Source organism: Kwoniella bestiolae, chromosome 2 (assembly GCF_000512585.2).
Source record: "Kwoniella bestiolae CBS 10118 chromosome 2, complete sequence".
Lineage (NCBI taxonomy): Eukaryota > Fungi > Basidiomycota > Tremellomycetes > Tremellales > Cryptococcaceae > Kwoniella > Kwoniella bestiolae.
This window is the reverse complement of record NC_089242.1, coordinates 3,366,633-3,392,412: the sequence shown is the minus strand read 5'-3', so window position 1 is coordinate 3,392,412 and position 25,780 is coordinate 3,366,633. Positions and strand designations below refer to the sequence as shown.

Sequence of the window (25,780 nt, the reverse complement as noted above, 5' to 3'; positions counted from 1 at the left end):
TCCTTCAAAATGGTATGTAATCCTCCCCGTTCTCATTTCTCACAATCACAGCTCCTCGTCACTCAGTATTCTTCCCGTGTTGACTATGACCTCATTCCCATGCAATAGCCTCCCCCACCGACGACCGATCCAAAGATCAATACTCTTCTATCGACTATCCAGTCGGAGAAGAGGAATTTGGAGGGTGCCAAAGCAGTGATGAGGGCGGTAGAAGCTTCATCAAAGAACGAAGCGGTAATTCAGCAAGCGCAAAATGAAGTCAGATCAGCACAAGCGTCAATCAAATTCTTAGAAGATGAACTAGCAAAATTGCAAATGGGTTCAGGTGGAAGTGGATCCGCTAGTCCTATGAGACCTGGTGAGGGCTCAAGACCCAGTGGACACCGGATGAACCCCTCACTATCTGGTTCAACGAACAGTGGATATGGGGGTGGACCACCTGTTAGTCCTAGTCCAAGTCAAAAGGGCTATAATGTAGATAGAGATAGACCGCTACCTCCTCCTCCTCCTGGAGCTGATCAACCGGAGGTGAGAAGACCTGAGCAAAAGAATTACTCACAGCTAGGTATGTGGAGGTTTTCTACCTCATGCGTGGGAGGAATTGCTGACGTGCGTTTCGTTTCATTTCCCTAGATCTCCAAAGATATGACGCTCCTTTGACTGGCGCTAAGATCACAAGAATGCTGAATCAACTTCAATTCAAACTTCAAGTAGAAGAACAATACAAGTTGGGTATCGAGAAGATGGCTCAAGCTTATCGGATCGAAGGTGATAAGAGATTACGCGGGGAGACGGATGCCAAGAGAGTGGAAAGTGATGGGAAAATCCAGTTGTTGAGGAAAGCGAAGAGAAGATACGAGACTCTGGCCAAGTTCGGTGGAGCCGTGGAGGATGATGAAGGTGAGTTTATCGTTCTATCCAATACTGATCGATTTCTTGGCTCGGGTATACCGTAGGGAGATTATGCAGCTGAATTACCCTTCAAACTTAGATTTACTACCCGACGGGATGAAACGTAAAGATGCCCTGCGTAAACCCATTTCCGGTAAACTAGTTGTTTCCCTCAGATCAGCCCGAGACCTAAACCATCGACCACTACCACGCAAATCTTCCAAAGTATACAATGAAACGACCGTAGTGATCAAGATAGAAGGAAATGAACGAGCTGTATCACATCCATCAAGAGTTGATAAATGGCACGAAGACTTCGAGATCTACGTCGATAAAGCCAATGAAGTCGAAGTGACGATATACGACTCTGTCGCTCCTGGTGATTCGGCACCCATAGGGATGATGTGGTTCACCGTTAGCGATTTGTTAGAAGCCTTGAGAAGACAAAAAGTCGGACTTGAAACACAAGGTGCTGGATGGGTCACTGCTGCTGCCGCTGCTACTCTCGGTCCAAGGTCTGGTGCTGCACCTGATTCCGTCACTTTGCACAGTGCTGGTACGATTAGAGGTAGACCTCCTGGAGCGGATGGTAAAGTACCGGAGGGTATCGAAGGGTGGTGGTCGGTGGAGCCTGCTGGAGCTATTTCCTTGAAACTGGACTTCGGTGAGTCGGGATCCGATCTTTGCTTTTACCAAGGACTTTCTGATGGATATACCTAATATAGTCAAGGACAATGCCGGTGGCCAACGAAGACCCTACGAAGCTCTTGGGCGAGCTGGTGCCGTCAGAAAGAGAAAGGGCGATGTATACGAGATGAACGGACACAAATTCGTCCAAAGACAATTCTACCAACCTATCATGTGTGCTTTGTGTCAAGAATTCTTGCTTACCGGAGAAGGATATCAATGTGAGGATTGTCGGTACGCTTGTCACAAGAAGTGTTACCCAAAAGTGGTCACCAAGTGTATCAGCAAATCCCATGCCGATGGAGTGAGTGGTTCATGTGTTTCCGCCTTTGGATAATGATTTTCTTATACAGATAAGCAAGATGCTGATTGACATTTGCTTTATAACAGGAGGGAGACGAGGAGAAGATCAATCACCGTATACCTCATCGATTCACTCCATACACCAACATCACTGCCAACTGGTGTTGCCATTGCGGTTACATGTTGCCATTCGGTCGAAAGAACTCCGTCAAATGTTCAGGTATGTGTTCACACTCGAAAAATTGGGTATGAATGCTGGCTGACTGGACTTCTTCCATAGAATGTTCGCTCACCTGCCATCAAACCTGTTCACACCTTGTTCCCGATTTCTGCGGTATGACAATGGAAATGGCCAACATCCTATTGAAGAACCTAAGAGATATCAAGACCACTCAAGTCCACAAGAAACCTGCTCCTTCAGCCTCTTCCTCGGCTTCTTCCGTATCTACCCTTCCCTCATACCATACTCAGGAGCGAATTGGAGCACCCCAGCTACCGCCGATACCACAACAGCCTCCTGTACAAGCTCCTGCTCCGGCTAGACCTCCTCCAGGCGGTTACGACCCTAGATACGGACCTCCACCTCAACAAGCTCAGCAACCATCTCCTGCTCCTCCACAACAACCTCAGACACCTGCTCAACAACAGCCTTATACCCCACAAGCTGGTTACGACAATCTCAGACCCTCAGGTGGAAGGCCTATGCCTCAGGCTCCCTCACCTCAACCACAGCAGCGAATGAGCTACGGCGACCAACGACCTCAGGAAGGTTATGCACAGGTGAGTCTTGTTATGCAGTAGGCTTTGCGAGAAATGCCAGCAGCTGATGCGTATTCCCTCATGTAGATGCCAGCTGTGCAAGCCCCACCTAAACCTGAACCACCACGCTCATATGCCCCGTCGCCCGCTCCTCCCCAAGCTCAGTTACAGCCTCAAGCTCCACAGCAGAAGATGGTATCTCGACCATCTCAGCAGCAACTTGCTAGAGCCCGAAAAGTTGGTTTGGACGACTTTAATTTCCTTGCTGTGTTGGGTAAGGGTAACTTCGGTAAAGTCATGTTGGCTGAGGAGAAGACATCGAGCAATCTGTATGCAATCAAGGTGTTGAAGAAGGAGTTTATAATCGAGAATGACGAGGTAGAGAGGTGAGTAATAATCCAAAGGGAATAAATTACCGTAGGCGATTTAAGCTAAACTGATCATGTTTTCATTAGCACACAATCCGAAAAGAGAGTATTCCTTGCAGCAGCACAAGAACGACACCCATTCTTGCTAGGGTTACATTCATGTTTCCAAACCGAGACTCGAGTCTACTTCGTCATGGAATATGTCTCAGGCGGAGATTTGATGTTGCACATCCAGAAGAAACAATTCACTTTACGTCAAGCTAAATTCTACGCCTGTGAAGTGTTATTGGCATTGCAATATTTCCACTCCAAGGGTATCATTTATAGAGATCTTAAATTGGATAATATCCTTTTGACGCTGGATGGACATGTCAAAGTAGCGGATTATGGTTTGTGTAAGGAAGAGATGTGGTATGGGAAGACTACTAGTACTTTCTGTGGTACTCCGGAATTCATGGCTCCTGAGGTGAGTCACCGATTGAACAGGTATAACTATGTACAGTAGGTGGTAGAAGCTGACTTTTACCGATTCCCTTACAGATCCTTCTCGAACAGAGATACGGTCGAGCAGTCGATTGGTGGGCCTTCGGTGTCTTGACTTACGAGATGTTACTTGGTCAATCACCTTTCAGAGGTGATGATGAAGATGAGATCTTTGATGCTATCTTGGAAGATGAACCTTTGTATCCCATCACGATGCCTAGAGATGCTGTTTCGTTATTGCAACGAGTGAGTGTATCTCCTTCTCATCGCATTATCATGCCTATTTCATTACACGGTTTGCAAAGTGATATAATCGGGACCAAAACTGACGGTCATTACACCTTGTTCAGCTCCTTACAAGAGATCCAACACGTCGATTAGGAGCTGGAGAAGCCGATGCGGACGACATCAAGCGACACCTGTTCTTCAAAGATGTCAATTTCGATGACGTCTATCACAAGAGGATCCCACCACCTTACTTCCCTACTATTGGTAATGCCACTGATACGAGTAACTTCGACCAAGAATTCACGAGGGAACAACCTACTTTGACGCCCGTGCATACCCAATTGAGCGCGCAGGACCAACAAGAGTTCGCTGGGTTCTCATGGGTGAGTTGGTGATTCCGGAGTATCCCTTATTCGGCTTATCCAGAACTTGCGCCTATCCCAACTTCCTGTCGCTGATGATGTTTTCTTCTTTGCAGATCGCACCTTGGGCTGCTGCGCAAGCGTAATAATTCCCATGTCCAGATGTAACCTGATTACGAGACGAGGAAGAAGAGATTTAGAAGTTGTAGCTGTTAGAATTGTATAGAGGATATGAAAGATAGAGAGGGGACGTAAATGAAATAGTAACGATGAATAACGAACGAGGAAGTCATGATACTTGATTTTTGAACAATAGGATAGTTGGTTCGCTACTTCTCACATACAAAGTACGATTATACATTTGAAGTTTAATTAACCCTTTCTTTCTTTTTTGTGTCTTTGTTCTTTCGAAATACGATATGAAAAATGTATATATGTTCGTCGATGCAGATGCTGTTCACAAGTCACAGTACAAATCCGATTAATCCCATGATTGTCCGTCAAACACGTAAAACCACACAAACAATTTTACCGAAATCTGAAGGAGATGGATCCCACTTCGATTCGCCTTGATGACCAAAGGAGGGTAGTCCACTAGCATGTGTTCCTTGATTCATGTTCGACTCCCTTTGCGACACTTCATCAGCGGCAATTGCATTGCATTCTCCTAAAGAAAGTGGGGTAGATAAGACTTTTTCGGTCAAAGATATTGAGATTTGGGCGTCCATCACTTCATAATACCACTAATGATTGCTGACATCAATCGGCTCTAAGGAGCTGATAGTCAGTACACAGCCAGAGAAAGGGACGACCATTGCCGCACTGTGTGTAAGTTGGAGGGTAAAAGGGTAAAAGCCTTGAGAAGCTTGATGGTGGCGAGACCCTTGATCTTGGCTTGTTTGATGGGTGTCAACGTAGATATGAAAATTTGTCAATGGCCTATAGCTTCAATGCCTCATGTTTTGAGGTAGAGCTTCGAAATGAGGGCGACCAATCGGGATTTGGTCGATGGATACTATAAAGTCTTCCGTCTTCCTCTTTCTCTTTTCCGCAGACATCTCAAACCTCTTCCACTCAAGAGACAAAAGTCATCCTCATTTTCAGTCATCCACGTGTGAGACCCACTCAAGCACCGCAACATGCCTATCCCGCTCGTTCCCTCAAAATCACTGTCCAAGCGCAGCAAGCCGCATAATCTCATCCGAGAGCCGACATTCTACCAGGAAGCATACCTTGCTTCCTCCCATTATATCCAGGCTATAGGAAATCAGCTGAAGCGAGATTGGGGGTTCAGAGAGATCAAGCAAGATGATGTCGCTGTGAGTTGTACCATCTCATTTCATCTCGTCCCGGTCCGCTCCCATTCCAAAGCTCATCGATCGAAAACAGCGACACCAACCTTTTCTTCAGTCCAATCACGGACACGATCACCATAACCTACTCCTCAATTTGATTTCTCCCACCACACCTCATCATATCATCCAACTTCCCCTGTCCCTCCTATCTATCACTCGCGCTCCAAAGGGTCATATGCGATTATCAGCCTTCTCTACTGTCCTCACGCCAAGCTATACCCATATAACCGAGTCAACCTATTCGATCCCGCCTTTGAGAGACTTGATCTCATTCTTTCAATGCTTGTTACCTTCCTCGAACGCTTTGTCATTGTCTCTCACTCCCGTGTCGAGCTCGATGGGAAGATGTTCAGGTACTTCCGAAGATCTCTCCACCCGAACTGACGAGGAGGAAGAAACGAAAGAGAGGGTATCTTCTATCGATAATTGGAGGCAAGACGTAGGTCCCGAGGTTTTACCGCCTACGAGGATCGCCACACCTTCTCCGAAGTGGCTGGACAGGAACGAAGATATGCTGAGAGATACGGTGGGGTGCGGGTATTATAGGCGATTGAGGGAGGTGGCGGAAGATCAGAAGGAGGGTGAAGTGGGTTTGGTACAGGTTAAGAAAGTTTTGACAGAGTAGCTGCCTGCGCGAACGAGCGAATCTGTCTTTGTATTAGATGGTAACTTATTGGGTATTGTATATTCTAGAGTGTCGGTCGTGTATATAGTAGACATCCATGTATGCTGTAAATAGAGATCCTATGACAAGACTATCTCCGCGCTCTCCCTTCTTCCTCTGATCCCGATTCCATTCGTGTCCTACCATCCTCGCCCAGACTACTCAGCATGACTGTATTATCCACCGCTACCCCATCTAGAATCGACGGTGTCACCTTGGTATCGTCCGTCAAGTACCTCCCAGGCCAGAAAATTACATAGGTAGATATGGTCAGCCCCATGGGTAAGCAGTCGAGGGTGAAGAAGAATATCTCGTGTGTGTACAAGTACCCAGGCTGGCTATGTACAGTACAGTCAACAACTGTCAGATTACCTTACAGCCTCTGGTGCAAGGAAGTGTTTGTAAGATGGAATTGAACCTACTCTTGAGCAAACTCAGCGATCCTGTATACCGATCTCACCAGCATGGCTACGCAGGTGAATATCAGAGCGAAATACAATTTCTTCCATCTTCTCAATCTGTACAGTTGAGGAGCTTCTTTCCGACTACGTAAAATCCAGATCATCTATCAGAACCAGCTGTGATGCCAGTGACAGTGGTGATTGACATGGCCATCTCACTCACACTCGGTAAAAGAACATGACCACGAGATAACAGAAAAACATGAAACTGATGAATTGCAGGATCAAGCCCACCAATATCCCATACCTCGCAGCCTTCACCACCGTAGGGTTCTTGTTGGATAGCAAACCCGAAGCGTTCCCCTGGATCAGGAAAGTGATGACTACAAGCAAAGTTTGGCGAAAACGAGATGTCAATATACAGTACCTCCTTCACACTGCTATTGCTAGCGAAGTTGAGTCAACTTACGATCTGACCAAACGAATATCTTGGCTACCTTCTCAGGCTTGATTGGACGCAGGTACTTGGCTCCATCGAGATGCTGGGTGATTCGGCCGAGGAGGATGTACAGTGCTGCCAAGTATGCGCAGGGCTGATACACCGCGGGGTGTCAATATCAGCATATACATATATACATCGACCAGCTGCAGCAGAACATTGTGCGACGTGTATGGGAGATCCCTAAAACAGGATCATCGTTGCAAACTCACACTGAGTACCACCAAGATCTCTTCGATAATAATGAACCCTAGTGAATGGGGTAATGCCCTTATACCCAATCTGAACCATAATCCTATAGCATGCGTTGCAGCTCCAATGAGGAGGACAAGAAACCATCTGATGGGTCTATGTATGTAGCCTGTAATATCTCCAATCAATATGCGGCGGACAACTGTGTTTAAGGTATGCACAGTTCGGAGAAAATCAATCTTGGAGTATGACAGTGGGCCGGAATACTCACAGAGCAGCAAGAAAAACGCAGAATGAGTGAAAAACTCAGCAACGACTATATTCCCAGCTTTATCCGGAATGTATCTAAACGGATTACACGGATCGTTCTTTGGGTCAAGCTGAATCGTGTAACATCACTATCAGTCCATCCCAAAATCTTTCCGAATTTATGTATACTGTATCATTATTTGAAACCAGGCATGTCACTCACGAACGGATCAATGGCATCGCAATCGTCCTTTGCCTTGGCCTTTACAGAATGTACGAGCCCCAAGGTTCCCAGAAGGATGCACATCAGTCTCGTCGTGGGAGATGATGATGGTCGGAACATCGTGCTTGAAGACCGTGATAAACTGATCAATAAATGTCAGAAAACTACTTCCTCTCTTTTGCAATACAACTGCAACCTTGAGGACGGTGGAAGAACAACGTCGTTTAGTGAGAATAAGCATCACATCCTTCTTAGGTTTTGAAAATCTTATTTATGGTACAACGACCTCCTAAATCTACCTGATCAATTTACACTAGTGCATTTAATCTTGCTCAGGTGAAACGACCCCATCTCCGTCTCCGTGTACATTTAACCCCTTCTGGTCAAATGCGAAGGACGAAAAAAGAGAAGGGGCTCAAACTACTGTACTGGCAATTGTTCGAGTGAAAGAGATGGCATAGTATCCTTTCGGGTCACGAATTATTCTCCGTGACGGGGTGACCTTCGGGCATCTGCACCTCGGGCGGTGACCTCTGCAATGCGGTGCTGTACCTCATTTTGACCTCCGTGCTGATAATCTCATATGCGTATAGTTGGGATCCTTAGGGACACCTTCTGCTAAACCATTCTTCCTCGGGTCATATGTACAGTCTTGCATATGGAATCAAAACATACGTGAATGCGCGAGATAATCCAGAAAAAGAATACAAAGGCTTTGCGTAGGCGCAGAGTTGACAGACTATCGGCCCTTCAGAACCAATATTTCAACATCTTTCTACTCAGACTCGGACTCATCATCAGCTTCATCGAGCCACTACGACAAAATCCATGATATCAGCAATCAAACAACAGCTCATTTGATTCAGTACAGGGCGGACTCACCTTGAGGAACGCGTCCGCGCTCTTCCTGACCTTCTTACTCTTCTCCTTGTCAACGTACTTCTTGCTAACGTGGGTACCCCAATTCTTGACAAACTCCTCATCGAGGATATCAGCTTGGTATAGCTCCATGAGAACCTTGGAGGTGGTTCCGGCCGCGAGAAGTGCGTCAGAGTTGGGTGAGAGGGCGAGGAGTCTTTCGAGACCTCCGAGAAGACCTTTTTGATGTTTCTCGGATGTAACGAGCTAGATCAGAGGACTCAGCACAGTTCGTCCGTTTGCAAACAAGTCGGGAATTGATAGAGAGTAAAGTGGCAAAGGGATATCAAGATAGGGATTGTAAACATACAGCTTGGATAAGAGGAATTCGCTTGGTAATCTCCTTAGCAACCTCATCAGAGAACAAGTGGTGTCCAATCTCCACCAAGACCTTGTATTTACCGGCGATACCGTATTCCTTGATCTTTTCGATGATATCGGCATCGCTAGCATCCTTGTTGTCCTCTAACCAGCCGCCAAGAAGGGCGTAAGGTGAATCAGCATCTTCGTCTTCGTCGTCGTCACCGTTGAGATCGGTTTTGGCGAGTTTCTTGGAGACTTCCTCAGCTTCGTCGGGATTACCAAGAACGGGGTCAGATCGACCAAGGACATCATCGATGTCTGTTCCGGTGGTTGGAACACCTTGATCGCCTGGAGCGGGAGTACCAGAAGGACTAGCATCTTCATCTTCACCCGATCCATCTTCTGCACCCTTTTCAAATACCATAGGTCCTCCGACGTTGGCTTCAGCAGTCATACCTCCTTTCTTTCCTTTCTTTCCCTTCTCTTTCTTCTTGACTGGGTTCTTGAGAATGTAAGCGACCAGCTTGTGTCTCATATTGACTCCGTTTTGTCTACCGCAAGCTTTGCAGTCTCGGTGCATATCCTCATGTCCTGATTTACCAGTAATGACGAGCTCAGTTTCGGGGTTCTTACACGAAGGGCAGAGGACGAATTGCTCGATGAAGGAGTCGAGCAGTTCTCGGAGTCGGTCGGCAGTGTGAGCTCCGTTGACAATGTATCGATCGTTGGCCATGGAAGTTTGGGCACCGAGCTCACAACCGAAGTATTTGGTAGGGTCTGGTGGATAGGTGGGACTGTCAGCTTGGAGGGGCAGATTCGTGGATCTTGCGGATACACTCACAGGTTGGAGGTCTGTTCAAAGCCCTTGCAATGTCTTCCATGTTAGGTACAACAGTCTTGATACCGTTTCCTCGACCTTCGACCTTGATTTGGAGAAGAGGCATTTTGTATCGCTAGTTCAGGCGACAGTGATTAGCTTATGGGCGGGCTGAATTCGTGAAGTAGCGTAACTCACATAGAACTTGTCTTCGACATCTCGTCTGATATTGACCATAGCCATGTTGGGCAGATTTATTCCTTCTAAGCGGGATCATTGATTAGTTATGTCTCTCAAGAATTGTGTCGACCAATAATCGTCTGAAGAGCTAGGTGGCAATCTGCACTCACTGTTTAACGGGTATGCGAGGCTATATGTTTATAACAACGATGTTGATTTCTACTAGTGGTGATTTTGACGGAGGAAAGCATGAACTCTTTGTTTAACTGTGATACGGGTGATGGTGAGTACGAATGATTGAATCGATCACGATGATTAGGGTTAGGTGGGATTGGATTGGCGTGCAGTTGGAGGTTGCAAGAAAAGGAGGAAGAACAATGAGTGGCGATGGGCAAACAGTCACAACGTCAGCTACAATTCCAGCCCATCTTAACATCTCATCGCATGCAAATCAACGTCGATCTTTCCTGCTCCTGCCCATTCATCTCGGCTAAATCGCACCACACCTGAACATACACGCATTTGCAGAATGTATCCCCATGTTCCTGAGAAGTGAAGACAGAGAACGGGCACTCACCTTGCCCTCTTGATCTTTCAATGGTAAATTCGGCGGACCTCTATCCTTCCAATTCTGTGCGGTGATAGCGACGATCGGAATTATGAGCGTGATCTTGACGTATAGACCGTTTGGTCGGGATTAATCTTATGTATGAGAATGTAGATGATTGAGCTGGATTCAGCTGATAATGGCTGAGTTGAAATGCAGAGTGATGACACGAGAGTGAACGTGAAAAGTGGTGATGAGGTAGATATGAGAGGGAGAAGAAGAAAAGAGAAGAAGAGATGGAAAGGAGTGACCAGGTGAAAGTGGACTAGGACAAAAGAGAAAAAAACCCATTCAGCGAAAAATGGAGACAGCAAGCTGACTCACCATACGGCACACTACTTATCCGGCATTACGAATTCGTAATCGGGTAGCTACAATTTACATTACAAATCACTGGCATACCATACAAACCGCCTCCTAATCCCGATTACAACGCAGTCGCACTCGTTCCGCACGCACGTTTAGGGTGTTGCAAGTGGATGTTTGAGACGTGTGCAGCGTATGGACGATGCATGATTTTAAACGTATTCTACACGGTATTACTATATTCATGTACGCGTATTACTCCAAACAACCCATCTATGTTATTACTAGTACACAGACTGAAGGCAAAAGAAAAGAAAAGGTTGGATCCAGTAAGAGCATTTCGAAGCGATTCATCACATAAAGATGAACTTAGATGAAGAGGGTGTAAAGACGAAACACCATAATAGCTAATCCAAGAAAACATCGGCGTTCCCTCTCTGAACGCAGAACCTAAAGTCAGACAGTAGAACCATCAGCGACTCTACGTGATGAGAACTTGGACGGAGACCCAAAGTGTACCCACCTCCTATAATCCATCTTAGGCTGATGAGGGTACTTCGGCAACCCATACTGACTAGTCCTCCCAGCTACACTCCCATCCATGAAAGTCATTTTCGACTCCGAGATCAGACTCGCTCCATCATCATAGACATTGGCATTGCCCGGACCGACCACACTGGGAGTTTGATAAGCCTGGAACTGATATGGTCTTTCCCTATCAAAACCTTGCATCGAATTTGCTCTTCTTCTCCCACCTCCCCCGTTAGATCCAGTATCAGGATGGAGATGAAGGCCCAGCGCACCTCCTGGAGGAGGGGAGGGTGCTCTGCCCCCATAGGAGGAGGAGTAAGAATAGTCCGATGGAGGGGGTACAGGTAGATGTGAGCCTGACCTATGTCTATGATGACCATGTCCATGACCATGACCTTGTCCGTGACTGTGCAATTGACCCGAAGTCTGTCTCTTCAATTGTGGTCTCTCAATTTCATTGGCCAATGCTGAATGTCTCCTCTCTCTGGGTTTGGGCTCTTCGACATCCAGATTATGCGGTGTGAAGGAATGCATTCTGGGTCTGCGTTCTTCCTCTGCTGGACCGGGCGAACTTCGATGTCTTCGAATCAATTCTGGGTCCGCCGGGGATAACGGCGATTTACCAATCGAGTTGGGTAGTCCACCAGCACCGCCCGCAAGAGGGGAAGGGGAGATGGGTGAGTGTAAATGACCCAAAGCTGGGGGGAGGGATGGTGATCGATTATGACCATTGATAGACTTTGATCTGTGAATCCCTTGTAATGGTACCTGTTGTTGTAATTCCCTAGGACTCGATGCGTCGGATATAGAGCTTACTGAACCTGATCTAGATCGAGGTCGACCATGATGACTTTTAGGCATAGCATAGTAACTCGCATCGCTCTTGCCGTCGTCGATATCCTCTCTCTCTGCGTGGCGTCGATGATGGTGCCTTGGGGCGATGGTAGATTCGGGTTGTAAGGGCGGACCCCGTCTGGGTGCAGGAAGGGAGTTCGAGTTGGCTTGCCACCCATCGCTGTGGACTACAGAGAGTGGCGAACGAACATGATGATGATGATGAGTGGGCGGTTCATACCCGTACGAAGCACTAGACGGTGGTCCCCTCGCTAATGATGCGCCGCCGCCGTACATTGATCCTCCCCCATACACTGAGCCACCACCATACACTGATGCGCCACCCATACGAGGGTCGATGGATATAGCTGCGGGACGGAGGGTGGGCGCGGTATATCCTGCTTCTGCTAGTGCAGGTATGGCTCGGTGCGGGTCTGGTCAGATGGGCCATCAGCCCAAGTGTGTATCTAAGGGATGAGTACTCACCTGCGATCCCACCTGGAGCAGGAGGTATGATAGCTGCTGCCGCAGCCGACGCCGGACCACCAGCACCTCCTATAGAGCTTGCGCCCGAGCCAGGGCCACCTTGAACATCGTTTCTTGCGAATGCGGGGGTATACGGGAGTCTCTGGCTGGCGGCGAATGGTGGAGGGGTGACTAGGTCCATATCTCACTTCAGTTGATCATCAGTGTAAAAAAGCAGGACCGACAAACCTTCAAGGGGCATGATCAAGTCCCTGTCTTATTTGTAAAGTATGACTGAATATGTAAGACGAGGTATGGTGTGATCACTTTCTGATATTGTAAATGAGGATCTGACTTTAAGTAAAGGCAATATAATTCCCGATGTCTGTAAGATGATCATAGATGACGATGATGATGATGAGATGTTGTTCGTGGAGTAATTGGATAAGATTGACCTTCAACCCCACCCCACACCCACACCACCCCAGCATCTGGGAGTCGCAACGTCCCAATGGTAGCCAATCAAAGGATTTCTCCTATCAATCGTAATCCTCCCACACACCTCCTTTGTATCTCTGTCTGATGTAGCTAGATCTCACTACCACGAGAGCCAAAGAGGGTACTGGGAGTATAAAGGAAGGGATGGACAGTGTGGAAGGTCCATGAGCGATTGTCATGTTCCGCCCGAGTTGCGGTCTATGGCATTCGACCCGCAGATTTCTGGTTGCTTAGTCTAAATAAAGTTTCTGATAGATTGGTGCGATTTCTAGAAGACCAATATACAACGCTAAGAAGGTGTTGACATCATCGCTGGATGCCATGACTGAGATACGGTGTGTTCCCATAAAGCGTCAGGGTGGAAGCCCAACTTTGCTTTCCAAGACACATGGATGCCTTCTCGTAGAAGTGCTCATGTTCAAGATTATTCCACATACATTGTTTTGACAGGATTGCGATACGAAATACGTCATCAAGCATCATTATTACCAACCAAATTACCCATCCCCTCTTTGAAAGTACTCCCAGCGATCTTGACGTCTTCCTCAAGGTCCGAAGGTCCATAATGGAACTTGGCAGGTAAGAAATCCCTCGACTCGATAGCCTGTTCGACCTTGGTCTTGGTAAATACAAAGTATCCCAGGACCAGGACGAGGATGATCATGTCTGTTTTGGTAAGTAGCCACAAGATTGCGTAGACTAGAATGGAACTACGTGAGTGATAGTTTTCAGAAGACGATTGAGCGTATTCAGAAGACCACAGAAGAATGATGGGGATGACGACTCACATCGTATGCTGCGTTGACGCTTTTGTCTTCTTTCGGGATTCTACACAATCGAAAATATCAGTATACAGCATCCTGTGATAAGTCATTTTAGCGAGATCGGAAGACAACTCAGACTTACCAATCTATTATGCATCCTCGCTCGCTTATTATGCTCTTCGGCCATGTACGTCACATCTGATTTCGCGACTTTGGCGTACCGTATCCCGTCCAGTATGATATCCCATACTGCGTATAGGGCGCTCAACAAGCCCATGAAAAGCATGATGAAGCGTAACCAAATGGAGTCGTCCCACATCCATGCGATGGTGAGCAAGGTTCCTACGAAAAGGGAACAGCCAACGATCCTGGGTCGATGATGTATCATCAGCTTGACCAGATCTTTCTGGAATGTATGACAGAATGAGATACAGTAGGTGGATTGCGCTGTGCACTCACAGATCCTGCGAAGCATGCAAATCAATCTCCGTAGGTCCCTCCTCATTATCATGTTTGTACTTTGCCTTCTCATTTCTCTCCGCTTTAGCATACTGGTGCATCTTCATAGACCTCCTCGACCTCCTTCCGTTAAATAACATCCACTTGTATATCCACGAGAGGATGTAATATCGATTATGGAACAAACCCGATTTGGCTCGTACGAAGAAACAGATTAATGTGGCGAGGGTCGTGAGGAGGAGTAAGCTTATGGCACCGAATTTTGACCTGATGCGCACATAGATCGTTCGTCAGCCCTGTATGTACTGTATTGGTCAGAAATAATTATGTGGATGAGTTGAAATCACCATTTAGCGTCGACTGTACAATATAGAGGAATTAGCTTTGTGATCAAAGCGAAGTTCGCAGGAAAGGGCAGAAAATGGGAATAGAGGCGTACATCCCGTGAATAAGAACCAACATCCGAATAAACAACTTCCTCTAAATCGCCCAACACCACACACCTTCAGCTTTCAGCTTTGAAGTGATAGTCACTCCCCACGCTATCTCGAACCACTCACATGTATCCAGCAGGCAACGTCAAAGAATAGATAGGCTCCGTATCGCCTCCGAACTTCGTCAATCCACCTTCGTACTCTACGTAAGATCAAGGCAAGAAATAGTCAGTCCACCGAAGAGAGCTGTTATAGTTGGATTTCGTTGTTACTCACTATCAATCATTATAAATTCTATTCTACCTCTTTCGGCACCCTCTTTCAACCCATACTTCATCTCCTTGTACCAGATCCTTAAATCCGAGTGAACATCCTGGTAAGCTTCGACTAAACTCACAATCAAGCTGAGCAAAATGAGACGAACGACTTACGTCAACATCCCAACGACTGCATGGCCAAGCTAATCAATCACTCTCAATATCTCGCCTCTCGTTATGACACGAGTATACTCACCTCATGATACAGCACAGTCAACAACTTCAAAGGCGTCAAAATGGGAATCGGAATAGTCAACCATCTCCCTTTCTTCCATTCCCATTCCTTCAAGTCCTCCCATTTGAGGTAATACCAATAAGGTATCTTACCTTGCCTATGTACATTACACAGTATCCCACATAACATCAGCGTCGCTTGACAACACGAATACGTTTGACGGTTGTAGATGGGCCAGGGATCGCACTCACCAGAACACCAAAATAAACAGGAAACTGACCCCCAGAAAAAACATCGATTCCCTCTGTGCGTCTGAGGGATGCAATGGCGTCCAATCGCCATATGAACCTTCTGCCACCCATTCCGCCAAAGATTGATGCGCTCCCATCTCGTGCGTTGCCTCTCTGCCTTTTGTCGTTCACTGCCTTTCTTATAATATATTAACTTATACTTGACTGATCGATCAGGTCTACTATTACGGTCGTTCCACAACTTTTTATTTTTGGCCAATCGTGAACATTACAGCTATAAGCAAAATATCAAATTACGAATACAATGATCTTTCAGTCCGTTCAATCAACAGACAGATCAGTACATCAGCAATCCGTCTAGTAAGATTTGTTCACTCATATCGTATGTTATTATATTTCACAAAGGACCGTCAGATGGAGTTCAAACGTAAAGGAATGCCTAGTTTCAGTGTCTACTCAACCGTTCGACATTGACAGTACTCATCGCAGGAGCCTATTTGAACGGTTGCTCCGCTCCGCACGAATAAGCGATAAGCCTTGCAATGGGTAATACCGTACAACGTGCATGCATACACTTTTGGAAAACGAGATAGTCATCGAGGAGGAAACATAGCGTTCAATATCTGAGATCACGTATTCTCATCATCAGTATCTACACTCCCTTTCCTTCAGTTTCAGGAGTCATTCACTCACCTCGTCCATGATAGACAATATCAAATGCTGATTCAGCCTCGTATCCTGCAAAGCCCCAAATACCCTCCTGGCTGCTCGTCGAGCATTACTCCGTCCAATCATGTTGGCAGCGACGTCTACCAACCAACCACCGTCAGCATGTACAACCTTGTCTGTGCATTCTGGATGAGGAGAGGGACGCAGACTAACCAGGAATCAACATTCCAAGTTTCTTACCCGCTCTTAATCTCGTGTCCAACTTTTCCTGCTCCGTTCGGACTACACTAGGTGACCGTCGCTCACCATCCGGAAATAAGTTTTCTTGGAGGTTGGAAATGAGCCTTTCGAGGGATTCGGAAGATGTTGCTGAGCGGAACGAATCTCTTACTTTCCTATAGTATTTCCCAAATATATCTATCGATCAGTGTATGTTCTTCATTGTAGTGTGATAAGCTGGACTGAATCAAGCCAACTCACCGTTCAATAGTACTTCCCAGAAACTGCTGCAATATCACGACGATAGCCTGCCTCCTCAACCAATTGTTCTCCTTGAGATCAAACACCTCAATGAACAAATCGCATATAGGTCCTGTGAAACTCGTCATACCCGACTCTCCACCCATGGGACCTATCCTGCCTTGCCCCTGTCCAGCACCCACAGCAGCAATTGGATCGTTCTTCAACCAGTGCGGAGTGTACGGTCCACCTTTTAACGCGGATGGTAAGAGTCCCACCAGATCGTCGCCACCCAAACCGACTAATCCTCCGAAATCTACCAGCTGCCTTGATAGCGTCGTATACATCATATCCAACATGCTTGGGCCGAGCAATGCGTCGTCTAAAGAGGTGGCCATGGTTTTGTATAGTGATTTGACGATATTATGGGGAGCGAGACTTGCCAAAGATGCGGTAGACGAGGACATTGGGTCAATGCCGGAACCTGGTTTAAGTGGGACGGGCGATCGTGAGAGGAAAGCACGGAGGAGAGGACTATCACATATGATAGATGAGGTAAGGAGCGACTGTACACGCAAGATCATCAGTGTCTACTACCGATCAAACAACATGGGGAGGGGAACATAAGCAGACTCACCTGGAGATACCGCTCCAACCCTGCTCGTCTAGATTCCACGAAACTAGCCGATAAATTAGGTACCAGCCTCTTCCCGGGCATTTCAACCAATCTACTTTTCAGCTCTTCTACCAAATCATGCCTTTCCATCGCCCAATCTTTCAAGGCTTTGTCCAACTCATAAAATTCGTTATATCTCCTAGCGACCACCCAACCGAGCCTGATCTTGCCATCTTCATCTACCTGACTGACTTCGATAGTATATCTAACTACCTGTTTACCGTTTTCCCCATGTTCAGATGCGACTACCGATGAAGGGATAGTCACCTTAGTCCTACCGGGGATCAAACGATTCTCCTCTTCCTGCTGCTCGAATTGAGCTTTCTGGAAGATCGCCGTTCGTTGTTCTCTCCTGACGGATGACTGCGATCTCCTCAGGATACGCAGCTCGACTTGATTGCCTGTTAATTCCGCTTGTCTGATCAAAGTGTCTAATAGGTGATCTTGTTGGACCAGCTCCTGTATCTTATCTTGCAATCTCGATATTTCAACGGATAGCTGTAAATCACCAGGGGCAGCAAGCTGGATAACATCATTGGCGTTATTATCTAATTCTTCCTCGTCTATCAAAACCTCATCTTCGTCTATCAGCTCGTCGTCGAAGAGATGTTTACTCGATTTCTCAGGTGATAGCGAAAGCCTAGGAATGCTACGCCTTCTTGGAATGGGTCTAACATCGGGTAGAGCTACCGAAGGTAATCGACTTTGAGGCGCAGAAGAGGCGACTTGACTGTTTTTCGAGCTTTTGAGGTTCTCAGCACTGCGCGAGGTGAGCTTCGATATCTTGTCTTCAATCTTTGGGGTTTTGTCAAAAAGTATCAACGACGCGGACGGTGATTTTGGCTGTGAGGTGAAATGATCATCGTTGGTAAGATCGATCACCTTCGAAGAGGCCATATCATCAGAAGCAATGATCTCGTTGAGAGCCGCTTGTATAGCTTCTATTCTCTGTGCCTCTACGTAGGCCTCATCATCCTCATCTATATCTTCATCATCTCCGAACAACTTGTCACGATTGTCAGGAATATCCTCCTTCGACTCGCCGCCCGATATCAAGAAATCAAGGTGACTGGATCGTCTAACAGGCGGGGGAGGTGTAGTTGGTACGCTAGATTCGAGAGAGCTGAACTTGCTTTCGGTTGTTCCCGGACTGACTCTTCGAACGTCTCTGAATAGGGGGATGTGGGTATCACTGGTCATAGACCGTTGGAAAAGGGGAGGTGTGATTGACACTGAGGCGGTGGGAGTGGGTGGTCTGGCGGGTGAGAACGATCCTCGTTTATTAGTTTGACGTGGTCGAGCGGAAGGTGACAGTATATCAAGAAGTGACCGAGAGGATTCGTTCGGAGTCGCGGGTGGTCGTACGATCGGCGTTCGTGGAAGTGGGGTTGATCCGAGTTTGGGTGACGAGATCTGTTGAGGCTCAGCTGCGACCGTCAGCGGAGCAAGAGATACACCTGCACGCTTGAGATCGCTGAGTGCCTTGATGTAAAGTTCACTTTTCTTGAAGGCAGGCCAATCTTCCTCGGCCATTTGCTCGTAAATGTCCTTCTGAGATGCAAAAACAGCATGTTTGACTTTCTGAGCATCCGAAGAAGAAAGTGATGTCGAGCTTAACTGAGCGGTTTCTTCGATGACTTGACGATGTTTCGAGGGTATGTTTATTCCTGTCTGACCAGCGGCGAAGTACATCTCATACAGAAAGGCGACGTCTTCGCCTACTGTGTCATTACTGCCAGACGAAGCAAGTTGAACGTTCGGCTGAGAGGTACTGTCCAGCGCAGAGTTTAGGCCAGCAGCTTCTAGAGGATCTTTGAAGCCTTCCACGGTGAGCCAATATTGGACTAACCGTGATCGACCTCGTCGTTCCATGTGCTCGAGCCAATATGCTAATGACGATGGATCCGATAAGATGGAGTATAGCGTTACAGTCTCCGTCGAAGCTGCTTCGAGAATCATCGAGCTCATAGGTGATCTTTCTAGGGATCGGGGAGGCTGGATAGGTTGTCAGCTTAATCAACATTCAAGATTCCAAATGTAAAGCCAACTCACCTTTCCCGGTTGACCCGATAGTATTTCGACCTTCCTATCTATATCCACCTTTGCTCTTTCCAACCTCTGCACGTATTTTTCAGCTCTCTTCAACTTCTTATCACCCTCTTTACTACTCTGACCTTGTCTTAATTCATCCGCTAAAGCCAATTTCGCACTTCTTAATTCTCTCTCCACATCCGACCTCAACCTCCTAGCATCGCCAAGCGTCTTCAGCTTTCCGATCGATCTTAGGAAGTTATCGAATTGCTTTGATGATGATTCGGACGATATGGACGTCGAAGATGGAGTAGCAGGTGTCTTATGATTCTTACGAGATTTGGAAGATGGTAAAGGTGTATTATTCGCCGAAGCAGTGGGAGCGGGGAGAGCTGAAAGTGCCGATAAGAACTTGTCAACTTGCTTTTGCTCATGCAGATACCTTCCTCCCTTTTCATCTATCTGCCTATTCCAGAAGTCTGGATCACACAGCATGTCGAATACTGGAAGTAATACCGCTCCTAAAACGATCTCTCGAACGATAGTCAGGACTACTTCTGATTTATCTTTCTCCGGTAATGAGCGGTCTAATACTCTCGCGAGGGTTTCACGTAGATGAGCTTCGATCGATGGCGAAGTACCAGAGGAAGTATGCGAATGAGAAGATAAAGCTGGATGCACTCTGCGGGGAAGTGGTAGCGGTAATGCTGGGTTTGGCGAGGGAGCGGAAGAAGATGAGGAGAGATGTTCGATAGACCTATAATGTTGGAAGTGGTCTGATACAATTGGCAAGACCTTCAACACCATCATATCTGGCCAATCTACATCTTCAGCCCTGCCGGTGAGGTCTGAGAGGATGTGTCGTACGAGTGACTCGACAGCATGAGGAAAAGCGGGAGAAGGCGATATCTGATTATACCATGGCAAGATGAAATGTAGTCTGATCAAGCCTAGAAAGCTGTCTAGACGACTATTGACTTCGGTGGTAGCATTCTTGTGAATAGGGATGAATGGTGAGGGCTTGTCTTCCCACGATTGACGAGTGAGGACTGCTGACCATGCTGCCGGGGTGGTGAACCTGAGTTGACGAAGAGCATGTTTGGTTCTTACGGCAGATGAGGTTGAGGGTGTTGATGGTTGGCGATCTGACTTGATGGCTCGGTATAAGATATAGGTGATGAGGAAGAAGAAGGTCGAGGAGATGTATAGAGGAGTGTAGATTAGTGCTTGAAGGATATACAGCTGAGGGAAAAGTATTGCCAGGACGAGGACAGCCAGTGATGGGTAGATGATGGTTGGTCGGGTGAATATAGTTGTCATGATGTGCAGTTGACTTGTAGGCGAGAGAAGTGGAACTCTCGTGTCTTAGAGGGATCCTCTCCCTCTCTCGCCTGTTGGTGCTATACGAGCATCTCTCTACTGTGAACAAGATGAGATGAGAGATTTCAGAGTGAAGGAGTGAAATGTAAAGTGATCATACCTGTATAAATAGCAGATGCGCCAAAGTCATAAGATTAAACGGTCCGAGCGCGTCCCATTCGACTTTGTCGCTGATGCTGTTCCTGAAATATCAATATCAATATTAATATACGAGTACGAGTAAAATGTAAATGAGATTACGAGTAAACGGTTCATATCATCTCCCGCTTACATATATTTACTTCATCTACTCGATAGTGATACCATTAGAGCTCACTGAAGAGGAGTAGCAAAGCTCTTAGATCACATAGCCAGGCTTCCGATGCTTTTATCCTCCTGATTACTATCGAGCAACATGTCAGTCCGAGCACTCCTTCGGTCACACGCGGATTTCATCCCTATCCAACTACCTTTTCAAGCTCGACCGCAATTTGTTACCGAGGACGGCTACGAATACGATCCATTGCAAGATACACCAGAGGAAGAGGCTGAGGAGGACGGTGTAGCTGCAGACGATGAGCAAGAAGGCGGGGAAGAAGCGGAAGAAGTGGACCAGGAGATAGGAGGAGACGAGGATGGAGATGTTGAGATGGACAACAAAGCCGTGGAGGAGCAAGAAGAAGGTGAAGATGAAGAGGAAGCTCAAGAACCATTACTCAGTATTCCTGACAGGTGAGTCAAACATAATCGACTTTTTCTAGGTGCGACCTTCGCTGACTCCGAACGTAATCCGAAGTTTGGTTCTCCCTTACTCGCTCACCCAAGCACGACTCCATCATCTCACTTCTCTCTTCCCTCATATCTTCTCTCATCCACCTATACCATCCCACTCCAAACCACGAATCCGACCACCGCCAAAGGGCACTTTTATCTACCCCACTCCTTCTACCCCGATACATCCCTTACCAAATCCAGAATATCATGGTCCAACTATTACTGCCGAATCATCTTCCCCAGCCCCAGGGGAATCTTCCAAATCTCAAGACACCACCGACCCGAATGCTACACCACAGCCCACCTCCAAATCATCTCGACCCCCTAGACCGAAGAAGGTTCAGGAGGTAGAATGGCCAGCACACGAGATAGAATGTATATCCCGGTGCACCCTCTCGGTAGGACATATCTCATTCCCCGGAACCGAAATCTGGATAGGACGATTTGTAGAGCCTAGAGTCACTCAGCCAAAGAAGGAGAGAGCGAAACCTGGAGAAAGGAAGGAGAAACGTAGATTACTCGCTGAAGAAGGTGGGGGAAGTGCTAAAAGGTCGAAACCTAGAAAAAGCGCTACCGAAGGATATACACCACGAAGACCTAAACCTTCAGCATCGACACCTGCTGCTACACCCACTCCCTCGATAGCTGCTAGACCACCCCCACCACCTGGTCCACCAGCTTATAGACCACCCCCTATCGCTCCTTCCGTTCGACCTCCTCCACCGGCAGTACGACCGACAGCACCTGTCCCCACTAGACCAACAACAGCTTCTCCTCAGCTGATCCAGCTGGTCAATCAGGCTGCAACCAGACATGCCTGGCTCTCGGCTCTGATATACAAAGCAGCAGGAAGTACGGCGAATCAAGTGGAACTAGAAAGGCTGGGAAAGGCAGTAGCGAGATTGAGCAGGGGAGAACCGATTGAAGATCTTGCGCCACCCCCTCTTCCTGGACAGGCGGTCGCTGGACCTGGTCCTTCCACTACGGCACAGAGTAGACCACCCCCTTCAATCTCAAGTGCTAAGCCTTCGATGACCTCAGCAATCGCGCCTACTACAGCTCCCTTGACAGCTCCTACTCCTGCTCCTGCTTCAGCCTCGATCTCTAGTATATCTCCGCCTGCACCTGCACCTGCGACCACCCAATCAACCGGAACTGCCGTTACAACCTCTCAACCTGCAGCGCAACCAACACCAGCACAGATACAGCCTTCGTCTACCAAAGATACGTCAGAATCAAAAGCAGAGGACGCTGATTCGGACAATGAAGTACCTATGACTGGACGGCCACAAGTAGGAGGAGGACCATTACCGGTCGATGTCGAGGATACAGCGAGTGCTGCTCCTGCAGAACCAGCACGACCTGCCCCTTCTGCTCAGCCAGTAGCCAAACCACCAGAATCATCTGCTGAAACCTCAGAACAACCCATATCGAATGCCCCTGATATAGGCACTGTGCCACCAGCACCCACACCGGACATAACGAAACCATCCGATCCTGTTCCGATCGCACCTCCAAATGTCGGTTCTGCAACACAAGGTGCACCAGCCACCTCCTTCGCAAGTCCTCGACCACAACTCGCTGCATCGTCACCTTCAGAGAGGCTACCAACTCCAACTCCGCCACCTCCCCCGAAACCTACCTATCCCCTCCCTCCGCCTTTCCTGCTGATAGCGTTCAAGGAACAACCCACCGAAAAGTTCTTGTTACCCCTTGGTCAAAGGAGTTTTATCTCAAGAGTAGGAGGTGAGTGGGTTACTGGTCCTCGACCGCCTTCACCCGAGCCTATACTGCAGCCTGAGCCTCAGCCCCACATGCAAGCGGAAGACGCAAAACCGGAAGTCAATGTTTCTACCAGTGTAGCAAACGATACCGCCCCAATCTCAGCCCCATCCGCTCTTACAAACGATACGACTCCTCAAGACACACCAGCGATAATCGCAAAACCACTGCGTAGTCGTACTCGTCAATCCCTAGGTCGACATGCCAAAGAACCTCCCGCCGCAATACCAACCGTACCTTCGAAAGAACCTACCCCATTGCCTGAACCGGAAGTGATCGAAGAACCAAAAGTCGAAGTTAAACCCAAACCTATATCTGGCCTCCCCCCTTTACCCGGTCAAGTGCCAGCGCCGGGAACTGTATTAATATCGACTTTCATCCCGTCCGGCTCGACCAGGTGGGCGAAGGTGGATTGGGAGAAGTTGAAAGAGGGATTACCATTTGATAATCCCATATTCTGGGACAAGGTCGAGAAGCCTGAATCGCAAAGCACGGTGGAGGTGAAGAAAGAAAGCAATGAGTCGCCATCGACGAGCACAATTGTAAGGGGTTTAAGACATCCTCGAACCAATTCGGATTCTACCAAGAAAGGGAAGATTGAAGCTGGCAAACCTGAATTGCTTAATCTGGGTGCAAAGGATTTCATGCCTTCCCAAGGGGATTTACAGCCTGTCACGATTAGATTGACAGATATCAGTGATGAAGTTTGGAAGAAGATGAGGGACCTGATGGAGGTTACGGAGAGGCATGAGATAGAACTTATGTTTAGGAAAGAGCCGGGATTTTTTGATGGGGTAGATCTGGAGAATGAGCAACCAACACAGGCTCGACAATCTCCATCGACTATACCTGACAACCATCCTCCTGTACCTCCTACACCCTCTCGAGGACTATCTTCCAAGATCCTCGCATCACTTCGACCCACATACCTCGCTCGCAAGATATCGCTCTTCAATGCCCTCCTCCAGAGAGTCCCGGGACGTTCGTTCCTCACTAGGCGCTTACCTCCCCCTCCGCCAGATGAGATTGTAGAAGCCACATCAGACAAATGGGCCGCAAGACCCTATCCTATATCCACTAAACCTCTTTACCTCCCAGGTGGAGAAGATAACCAGGACGAAGAGGGAGAGATGCAAGGAAGGGAGATTGAATTGTCTCCTCCACCGAACAACAAGAAGAAGAAGGGGGAAGAAGAGAAGATCACTTTTGAGTTGCCGGTATCGTATGATCTGCTTGATGAACAGGTCGAGAGGGGGGTAAGGAGGGAGTTGCTCAATCCCAAAGGAAGGAGGGGTCGTAGGAAATCTTTGGGTTTGGGACGTGCTGGTGGTGGTAATGAAGAGGGGCTGGGGGAGAAGAAGGTGAGGGAGAAGAGGGGGGTGCAGAATGGGGTTTGTGAGGGGTGTGGGAGGGTGGGGATTAAGGTGTGGAGGAGAGGGCCGGGTGGGCGGGGGACGCGTGAGTTTCACTTTTTATTACCTCCATACGTTGAATATCGAATTTCGCGATGCTGTGAAGTATATCGTCGAGTATCCCTTCCTTCCGATGTTGTCGATTGTCCTTTCTGCTGCGGAAACATCTAATTCATCAGGAATGGATGGAGAATGGATCAGATTAGTATCTTGTGGACATTGTTAGAAGTGAAAAGCTGATGTTCGTTCTTCATTTCGTGGTAGTGTGTAATGCCTGTGGGGATCTATTTGTGGCTAAGCAGTTACCGCCACTTAAGAAACCTGGAGCTATGAAAGCTTTCTTGGGCGAGAATGGCGACGAGGAAGATCAAGATCAAGATCAAGAAGGAGAAGGGACAAAAGGTCAGCAGTCAGAAGAGAATCAGGACAGTGGAATTACCTCAAACCAAAAGCAAGATGACAATCAAGAACCAGAAAGTCAACTGAAAGTCGACGGTGAAAATTCGGATCTCGGTGCATCACAAGTCATCAATGAACAAGATACACCCAACAATGGTAATGTAGTAAATCCAGATCATTCGAAAGATAGAAACCCAAACGCAATCGATGCTCAAACCGATAATGTATCCACGCAACGATTCTCACCTAAAAATGATGCGAATGATAATCCGGCTTTGTCCGAAAATCCAGTACCTGCAGAAGAACAAGGAACGAGCGCGAGCAGTTTCAAGGAACAAGGTGCAGGAGTGACGGCAGTACCCCAACCCCAATCACATGGAGAGGAGATCTCGACCTTGCAAGGTGAAGAAAAGTCTGGAATGTCTCATTCTGCTCGTGAGAATGGGGTGGATGATAAGATAGATGAGAATGAGAATCATAAGATGGATGTGGATGTGGATGCTTGATCGTTCATGTCTATGTTAGTTGTAGAGTATGCATTTGCAGTGACATGAATGACTTGATTGACATGATCTTATCTTTTATCTGTGGTTCGTATCGTTATAAGACAGATGAGGACGGATCAAATACCGATCCAAATGGTTGATTCTGATTAATTTGATGAAACGGAACAAGGGTGAGTGAGATTGTTTTGAC

At 47.4% G+C, this 25,780-nt stretch overlaps 8 protein-coding genes across 8 annotated transcripts; 3 read left to right on the top strand and 5 right to left on the bottom strand.

Moving 5' to 3' along the window:
* Positions 1-9: 9 nt before the first annotated feature.
* I302_104413 (uncharacterized protein) lies at positions 10-4,227 on the top strand (the record flags this gene model as incomplete). Its single annotated transcript, XM_019189773.1, has 12 exons — positions 10-12; positions 109-565; positions 634-900; positions 992-1,555; positions 1,617-1,882; positions 1,969-2,101; positions 2,162-2,661; positions 2,728-3,026; positions 3,096-3,474; positions 3,549-3,737; positions 3,842-4,102; positions 4,198-4,227. 12 exons carry the CDS (start codon positions 10-12, stop codon positions 4,225-4,227), a joined length of 3,348 nt encoding a protein of 1,115 aa, XP_019049335.1.
* Positions 4,228-5,220: 993 nt separating this feature from the next.
* Positions 5,221-6,061, top strand: I302_104412 (uncharacterized protein; the record flags this gene model as incomplete). Its single annotated transcript, XM_019189772.1, has 2 exons — positions 5,221-5,400; positions 5,471-6,061. 2 exons carry the CDS (start codon positions 5,221-5,223, stop codon positions 6,059-6,061), a joined length of 771 nt encoding a protein of 256 aa, XP_019049334.1.
* A 130-nt stretch (positions 6,062-6,191) lies between these two features.
* On the bottom strand, positions 6,192-7,784 carry I302_104411 (uncharacterized protein; the record flags this gene model as incomplete). Its single annotated transcript, XM_019189771.1, has 7 exons — positions 6,192-6,438; positions 6,523-6,645; positions 6,725-6,884; positions 6,971-7,094; positions 7,213-7,361; positions 7,464-7,572; positions 7,665-7,784. 7 exons carry the CDS (start codon positions 7,782-7,784, stop codon positions 6,192-6,194), a joined length of 1,032 nt encoding a protein of 343 aa, XP_019049333.1.
* Positions 7,785-8,439: 655 nt separating this feature from the next.
* I302_104410 (uncharacterized protein) lies at positions 8,440-9,945 on the bottom strand (the record flags this gene model as incomplete). Its single annotated transcript, XM_019189770.1, has 5 exons — positions 8,440-8,478; positions 8,547-8,789; positions 8,893-9,662; positions 9,727-9,838; positions 9,901-9,945. The coding sequence occupies 5 exons, from the start codon at positions 9,943-9,945 to the stop codon at positions 8,440-8,442; spliced, it is 1,209 nt and encodes a 402-aa protein (XP_019049332.1).
* A 1,257-nt stretch (positions 9,946-11,202) lies between these two features.
* On the bottom strand, positions 11,203-12,827 carry I302_104409 (uncharacterized protein; the record flags this gene model as incomplete). Its single annotated transcript, XM_019189769.1, has 3 exons — positions 11,203-11,245; positions 11,319-12,594; positions 12,647-12,827. The coding sequence occupies 3 exons, from the start codon at positions 12,825-12,827 to the stop codon at positions 11,203-11,205; spliced, it is 1,500 nt and encodes a 499-aa protein (XP_019049331.1).
* Positions 12,828-13,595: 768 nt separating this feature from the next.
* Positions 13,596-15,660, bottom strand: I302_104408 (uncharacterized protein; the record flags this gene model as incomplete). Its single annotated transcript, XM_065869864.1, has 11 exons — positions 13,596-13,822; positions 13,912-13,951; positions 14,030-14,255; positions 14,347-14,613; positions 14,694-14,706; positions 14,786-14,826; positions 14,907-14,982; positions 15,057-15,133; positions 15,212-15,240; positions 15,294-15,429; positions 15,524-15,660. The coding sequence occupies 11 exons, from the start codon at positions 15,658-15,660 to the stop codon at positions 13,596-13,598; spliced, it is 1,269 nt and encodes a 422-aa protein (XP_065725936.1).
* A 456-nt stretch (positions 15,661-16,116) lies between these two features.
* I302_104407 (uncharacterized protein) lies at positions 16,117-20,678 on the bottom strand (the record flags this gene model as incomplete). The annotated part of the gene is made up of 6 exons (XM_065869863.1): positions 16,117-16,146; positions 16,217-16,332; positions 16,406-16,587; positions 16,673-17,217; positions 17,289-19,322; positions 19,380-20,678. The coding sequence occupies 6 exons, from the start codon at positions 20,676-20,678 to the stop codon at positions 16,117-16,119; spliced, it is 4,206 nt and encodes a 1,401-aa protein (XP_065725935.1).
* A 454-nt stretch (positions 20,679-21,132) lies between these two features.
* I302_104406 (uncharacterized protein) lies at positions 21,133-25,590 on the top strand (the record flags this gene model as incomplete). The annotated part of the gene is made up of 3 exons (XM_019189766.1): positions 21,133-21,449; positions 21,514-24,731; positions 24,950-25,590. 3 exons carry the CDS (start codon positions 21,133-21,135, stop codon positions 25,588-25,590), a joined length of 4,176 nt encoding a protein of 1,391 aa, XP_019049328.1.
* Between the last annotated feature and the right edge of the window lie 190 nt (positions 25,591-25,780).